Source organism: Tupaia chinensis, unplaced genomic scaffold (genome assembly GCF_000334495.1).
Source record: "Tupaia chinensis unplaced genomic scaffold, TupChi_1.0 Scaffold139491_1, whole genome shotgun sequence".
NCBI classification, from domain to species: domain Eukaryota; kingdom Metazoa; phylum Chordata; class Mammalia; order Scandentia; family Tupaiidae; genus Tupaia; species Tupaia belangeri.
In genome coordinates this window covers 344,436-352,653 of record NW_006199376.1, presented here as the reverse complement: position 1 = coordinate 352,653, position 8,218 = coordinate 344,436, and the positions used below count along the sequence as shown (strand labels likewise).

At 35.5% G+C, this 8,218-nt stretch overlaps 1 protein-coding gene across 1 annotated transcript; it reads left to right on the top strand.

Moving 5' to 3' along the window:
- The first annotated feature begins 1,659 nt into the window (after positions 1–1,659).
- Positions 1,660–2,598, top strand: LOC102495810 (olfactory receptor 52E8). Its single transcript, XM_006161959.1, has one exon. It carries the CDS (start codon positions 1,660–1,662, stop codon positions 2,596–2,598), a length of 939 nt encoding a protein of 312 aa, XP_006162021.1.
- The last annotated feature ends 5,620 nt before the right edge of the window (positions 2,599–8,218 follow it).

Genomic DNA, 8,218 nt, shown 5'->3' with positions numbered 1-8,218 from the left:
CAGAATAAGTAAGTCCAATATTTTACCACTCAGGCTTCTTTTATTACAAAAAAGAATAATTTAACGTGGTCCTTTTTCTTTAGTACTTAAAAGGAAGCATCCAGGAAAACACCAACATCTGAGATATACGACGGCTTTGTTACACTATAAGCTCAAGAGTACCTAAAGTATAAGCAGAGTCAAACAGGAATGACTAGAGTTCAAGAAGTGAGAAACTCTTGGAACCAGCAGTTAAATAATGGCTATGTCGCTGAACTCCGATGTAGTTGACCGCAGTTCAACTCCCAGACTCGGTGGCTTATACTCATGCCAGGTGTGTGTGCATGTGTGCCCAAGATCCCGAGAAGAGAATGGAGGAGAAGGGATTGCGGTGTGTCCATCCCCCCGGGGGGTGATTTCTTGCTTTCTTTCTGTCTGTCTCTGTCTTTCTGGCAAGCGCACGCGCCCTATAGCAAAAACCTCTAAAAAAAAAGAAAGAAAGAAAGAAGAAAGAAAAACTAAATGAGAAGCTCTTTGTGTTTCCTTATCTGGCCTTCCTAAGACAGCTCTTAATAGATGTGAAATTTCATGTATTTTATAGATAATGAGACCATTTCAATTTAAGATATTTTTAAAGATCTTCTATAAGCCTAAGTTTTACTCTAACTTGGAAAGTCTCCTGTTCAAAATGTTTTCACTTCTGTGTCTTTATTTGTAATCTAAAATATTTTGGATAAAGATGATTTTTGGAATACATAGTAAAAATACAAATTATATTACTTATCACATGGGGCATCCTGGTTGTTGTTATGTTTTCTCTTATGCTTGTGTTTATTTTTTAATTCATTGTTTATTTTTTTAAAGAGAGATTTTTGTTATAGGGCATGTGCACTTGCCAGAGAGACAGAGAGAGACAGAGATACAGAAAGTGAGAAATCATCTACTGGGAGGACAGTCACATCACAATCCCTTCTTTTCCATTCTCCTCTCAGGATCTTGAGCACACACACATACACACCTGCCATGAGTTTTAAGCCATCAGGTCTGGTACTTGAACTGCAGTCAATTATGTGAGAGTCCAGTGACATAACCATTATGCCATCTGCTGCTTTCATTCTTGTTCATTTAATGTTTTGTCTGAGAATTTGTGTGTGAAGTTTTAGGTAAATGAAAAATAAAAGTATATTCACGGTCTATCTTTCAAGAATCAGATAGTAATATATATATATATTATATATATATTCATATACTGTCAAAAATACATATTTTAGTAGCCCTCAACTTCCCCCAACAGATGTATTGGATAACATATGTTAAATTACTTGTCATGTTCATCCAATATAAGATTTGTCCTAAATGCAAAGGACAAATCTCTTTATTATCTTAATATCTTACTCTATTTACCTGAAAGATAGACTTTTTCTTTTGGTCTTCTTGATCAACCTTTTATGGGTGGAATTATCTGAGAAAGAATAAGGCTAGCTGTACTCCTGAAGCCATCTGTGTTTCAAAAAGGAAGGCAGAAAGTTGTTAATCACATTGAATGGGAAACAAAAATATTGCAATATTATTTTATATTTTTCCAGGAGTCTGTAAAAAACAAGGAAGTGGAACAAGAATTACTAATAGGAAGTGGATATCGATCTTTGATATGCTCAGTCACCAATGGAGGAAGAGAGGATGCCCATTCCTAATGAAACCGAGTTCCGTCCTTCTTCATTCCTGTTGCTGGGCATCCCAGGCCTGGAACATGCCCACATCTGGATTGGATTCCCCTTCTGCTATCTGTACCTCACTGCACTTCTGGGGAATACTGCTGTCCTCTTCGTGATCAAGACTGAGCGCAGTCTCCATGAGCCCATGTACTACTTCCTAGCCATGTTGGATTTCATCGACTTGGGCTTGTCCACAGCCACCATCCCCAAAATGTTGAGCATCTTCTGGTTTGGTCTCAGGGAAATATCTTTTGGAGGCTGTCTTTCTCAGATGTTCTTCATCCACTTCTTCACTGCCATGGAGAGCATTGTGCTGCTGGCCATGGCCTTTGACCGCTACATCGCCATTTGCAAACCCCTTCAGTACACCATGATCCTCACCAGCAAGACCATCAGCTTCATTGCCGGCATTGCTATCCTGCGGAGTCTGTGCATGGTCACTCCCCTGGTGTTTCTCCTCCTGAGGCTGCCCTTCTGTGGTCACCGAGTCATCCCTCATACTTACTGTGAGCACATGGGCATTGCCCGCCTGGCTTGTGCCAGCATCAAAGTCAACATAATATTTGGTCTTGGTGATATGTTCATTTTGTTATTGGATGTGATTTTTATTGCTTTTTCTTATGTCAGGATCCTCTATGCCGTCTTCTGCCTGCCATCTTGGGAAGCTCGATTCAAAGCTCTCAACACCTGTGGCTCCCACATCGGTGTTATTGTAGCCTTTTTTATGCCAGCATTTTTCTCCTTTTTAACACATCGTTTTGGCCACAACATTCCGGGATATATCCATATCCTTTTAGCCAATCTATATGTGGTTGTTCCACCAGCCCTAAACCCTGTTATCTATGGGGTTAGGACCAAGCAGATTCGTGAGAGAGTGCTGAAGATATTTTTGCAAAAAATATAATTAACTCTTGATAGCCTTATAAAATATCAGATTTCCTCCATATGTTCATTAGAAGGGATTTTCTATGTAAATGCACAAAGACAAATATGAACAGTAATATTATTAAAACCCAAGATAGGCCAGTGGGTGTCATGGACGTTAAGGTGCTGGATTCAACATGGTCAACTGATTAGAGTCCAGGACTGGACTGGTGTCTTGAAAATCATGTTAGATAACTGTCTGTGCATGCTCAAAATTCCAGGAGAAGACTAAAGAAGGGAATAAAGCATGGTCATCCACCCTGGGGGATAATTTCTCTCTTTTTCTTTCTCTTTTTCTCTCTTTCTCTGGTGATTGCAAGTAGTCAATTGGAAAAGCTAAAAAAATAAAATAAAATAAAATAAAAACAAACAAAAAACCCTGAAGACTTTTTAAAATTAATATACTAGAAAATATGCAAACTAAGTGACTTATATACCAAATATATAGGACTCCTATAAATGGAGAAGAAAAATAAACACTGCCACACAGAAAAATAAGCAAAAGACATGCATAGGGATTTCTCAAAAGAAGATACCAAAATTTTTAGTGACTATGAAAAGATGTTGTGCTTCTTTAGTCATAAGGAAAATGCCTTTGAAATTGCTAAGCATTGCATTTTGCACTGACCCAAAAGTTTAAAATAAGAAATATTGAGTGGAAAGAAAGATATAAAGTAACTGGAATACTTATACATTGATGTTGATAAACAATAAATTGGTAAAATCATTTTGTAAAGCTGTAAGTATCTCCAAAAGCTAATCATATGTATACTCTATTCCCTAAAAATACCAGTCATAGGTACATATCCATAAAAGAATTGCATATTTCTTGCCTGTGCATATGTGCATCATGGAAGCACTGTATACAGTGTTTCCAATAATTGATACAATTCAAATGTACATTAATAGTAGAATGTATAATGAATATGGTATGATACATTTATATAGTGAAAAATATGTAACAATGAGAATGAACAAAGTATGAACCAAATATCCATCAACAAGTGCATGAATAAAGAAAATATGGTTTATATGTACAATTAAATACAATTCAACACTTAGTCTGCAATATCCATGATGTGGATGAAATATGAGGACATTGTGCTCATTTAAATAAGCCAGTCACACAAAGATAAGCACCACGTGATTCCACTTTCATGAGGCATCTAATAGTCAAATTAATAGGCTCGAAAGTTAAATGAATAAAAGAAAAATGTTAAATGAGAGTTTCCAGGGCTTGGAGATAGGGGGATCTTGAGAGTTCCTATTCACAGTGCATATGTATCAATTAATCAAGATGAATTACCTCTAGAGGTTTAGCGGATGAAGCATAAGAAACCAGACAGAAAAAAGTTTACTGTGAATGAAGTTATCTACTATACAAACATCGGTATTATAAATTATATATTATAATATAAATGATTACATTTACTTAAGGTTCTGCAGATGGGGGTTATAGCACTAGGGCTGAACTGTCAAATCAGGTTCACATAAACTAATACCAAAGATTCAAAATAGCAGAGGAAATTATAATGTTCCTTCTCTTATGTAATAATGCATTTTTATCGTAAAAACTTCAAACAATACAGAAATAGGTAAAGAAATAAATTAAAATTTCTACCATTATTTCTCCATAAGTAACTATAGTCAACAGTTTGATATGTTTCTTTCATATTATTTTCTTTTTAAAAAATTATCTATGTGGTAAGAGCATTTTACATAAGCTCTACCCTCTTAAAAAGTTTTTTTCTTTTAAGTGTGTAATATATTATTACTCCTTTAAAATTTTTTCCACAGGGCATGTGCACTTGCTGGAAAGAGACAGAGTGAGACAGAGAAAAAGTGAGATATCCCCCCAAGGGGGGAATGGCCACTCCACAATCCCTTCTCTGTTCTCCTCTTGGAGTTTTGAGCATGCATGCACATGCACCCAGCATGATTTTCAAGCCAACGGGTCCAGAACTCAAACTCTGGTCAATCATATGGGAGTCTAGCATCTTTACCACCACATCACCTACTGGCCTGAGCAAAGCATTTTTGTTGACTATATGCACAACATTCTATAGCAGACTTCTAGAGGTAATTCATCTTGCTTCCTTGATACTTTATGTAGAAATTGCATTTTTTGTATAGTGATTTTGTATAGTAATTTCCAATATTCCCCTTCTCTAAACCCTGAAACTCTCATTTCACTTTTTTTTAAATTTTACTTTTTGAGTTTATTAATTTGACTGTTGGATGCTTCACATAAGAGGAATAATGTGGTGCTTTTCTTTCTGTGACTGGCTTATTTCAATGGGCATAATAACATCCTCAGAGTTCATCCACATCATTACATATTGCAGAATTTTTCTCATTTTCAGTGTTGTATTGATATTTAGTTGTACATATAAACCCTACTTTACCCACTCACTTGTTGATGGACATTCGATTAATTGTATATTTTGAGTAGTGTGATTAGTGTAGCAATGAAGATGGGAGTGCTAATATCTCTTTGAGATCCTGATTTTAAATCTTTTGGATAAATCATTAAAGTAGAATTGGTGGACTATATGGTAGCTCTATTTTTAAGTTTTTGAGAAACCAACCTCAATACTGTTTTCCACAGATCCTGCACCATTTTGCATTCTAAAGACTAATATAAAAGAGTTCTAATATCTCTATAGCCTTGGTGACACTTCTGTTTTTTGTTTGTTTTGCTTTGTTTTTAGTAATAACAATTCTGACAGGTGACAGTCGATAACTAATGGCTTTTATTTACATTTAACTGGTGATTAATAATGTTGAGCTTCTTTTCATACTTTATTTGGCCATTAGTATGTCTTCTTTACAGAACTATCAAGTTTTTAGCCCATATTTAAATTAGGTTATTTGGGTTTTGTTATTGAGTTATAGGAGTTTTTATATACATGTTGGAGACTGGTCCCTTATCAGATATATGATTTGTAAATATACTTTTCAACTTTGTATGTAAACTTTTCATTTCATTAGTTGTATACCTTTCTATGCAGTAGCTTCTTAGTGTGATGTAGTCCCATTTGTCTATTTTTGCTTTAGGTGGCCAGTGTTATTTATATCATAGTCATAAAATGATTGCCAAGATCAATATCATGGCTTTTCATCTGTTTTCTTCCAGAAACTTTGCTGTTTCGATCTTACATTTATGACTCTAGTTCTTTGTAAGTTGATTTTTGCTCATAATATAAAATAAAAGTCCGATTTCATTCATGTGCATGTAAGTTATTGATTTAAGAGTCTTGTAATGTTTTCATTTAACATATGAGGTTTTTTTGAGAAACATATGTGTAGAAGTCTATTACACAGAGGGAGTTTTTTTTAATGGTATATCCTGATCTTATATCAGACTGCTATAAAAACGATGGATCTTTCCAGAGCTGGCAGGTGGCATGGTGGTTGAGACACTGGACTCCAACATAGCTGACCATGGTTCAAGTCCTGGACCTGATGGCTTGCTTTCTCTCTCCCCACTCCCTTCTCTTTATTTCTCTCTGATCAAATTAAATAATAATAATTATAATAGTAATAATAAAAAATAGAATGAATAACTTATTAAAGATAATATTTTCAATAAACCTAATTTTCATACATCCATCAAGTCTAAGTTTTTTATAATAAGCAATTGATATGAATCATGTATACCCTAATTACAACATTTATATCATCTTTTGTTGGAATTAAGCATTCGTTTGCTTACCAGAATGACTAGAGGTAGTAGTTAGTTGAAATAGTTGTTTTTCTTGATTTTCTCAAAGAGGGAGAGAAAAATTACTTTTAGTTAGTTTTAGCTTGCTGCTAATGCTTTGGCTCCTGTTAGGCAAACATAGTCAATGTTGTTAAAAGTCTGGATTATTACTATCTTTTTTTGGAGTAGTAATAATGGGATTGATATAAGGTGACTTTTGAATTACTAGTAATATTTTATTTCTTCAACTGATGCTGACACTGTCAAATTTATCAATCACTTACCATTTTATGGATTTTCCTAAGTATCTGTTATACTGCAATACAAACTATACTAAAATATACCTCAAGAAAGGATGAACATAAATTTTAAATATAACACCTAAAAGTACAAAACTTTTAGAAAGCAATGTGAAAGAAAAATCTTTGTGACTTTGGCTAATGTAAAATTTTTTTGAAAAACTGTACACAGAAATAAACTCATACTTTAATTCTAAAATTTTTTTTTCTTAGACATGACACCAAAGACAGTACTCATTAGAGAAAAAGAACTTGAACAGTACTTTATGTATATATTTAGATTTTTGCCATAGGATGTGTGTACCCTCCAGAGAGAGGCAGAAAGAGATATACAAAGAAAAAAAAGTGAAAAATCACCTCCAGGGTAGATGGCCATGCTACAGTTCCTTCTCCTCCATTCTCTTCCTGATATTTTAAGCATGCACCACATATACCTGGTGTGTTTTTAAAGTCATAGGGCCAAGATTCTTGGTCACATTGGATCTAACTCCTCAACCACTATGCCATGCCTGAATTGGATTTTGTATTTTAAAAAATCTGCTCTATGAAAGACACTGTTTTGGGAATGAAAAGAAAAGCCATAGACTAGGAAAAAGTATTTACAAAACACACATGCAATTTAGAACATATAGAGAATTCTCAAGACTCATAATAAGAAAAATAATCCAGTAAAAAGAAATGGGCAATGATTTGAACAGGCACTTTGCCCAAGAAAATGGTTTAAGTGGCAAAAAAACACATGAAAAATATGCTCAATATAATTCAGAGAAATGTCAACTAACAAACATGAGATAGCACTAGAACCTATGAGAATGGATTAAAAATAGCCCTTAGGAACAATGGGCAGCAGAGACCAACAACAATGGGCTTACTGCAGAACAGAGACAAGAAGTCTGGGAAGTTTTAAACCTCTTCGATGTTGACAGAACTGGATTCATAGATGTTAAGGAATTGAAAGTGGAATGAGACCCCTGGGCATTGAACCTAAGAAAGAAGAGAACAAGAAAATGATCAGTGAAATTGACAAGTGACAAGAAAGATGAACTTTAGTAATCTCTTTTTTCTTTCTTTCTTTCTTTTTTTTTTGGAGAGATTTTCACTGTAGGGCGTGTGCGCTCGCCAGACAGACAGAGAGAGACATAGAGACAGAAAGCGAGAAATCACCCCCCAGGGGGGATGGTCACGCCGCAATCCCTTCTCCTCCATTCTCCTCTCGGGATCTTGGGCACGCACACACACGTGCCCGGTGTGAGTTTTAAGCCACTGGGTCCGGGACACGAACCACGGTCGACTACGTGGGAGTCCAGTGACATAGCCATTACGCTAACTGCTGGTTCCCGACTTTAGTAATCTCTTGACTGTGATGACTCAGAAAATGTCTGAGAAAGATACCAAAGAAGAAATCCTGAAAGCATTCAAGCTCTTTGATGATGATGAAACTGTGACAATATTGTTCAGAAATCTGGCCAAGGAGCTGGGCGAGAACCAATAAGGAACTGCAGGAAATAATAGATAAAGCTGATTGAGTTGGTGACTGGGAAGTCAAGGAGCAAGGGTTCTGCATGAGGAAGACTGGCCTTTATTAGACCAGTGGCTTC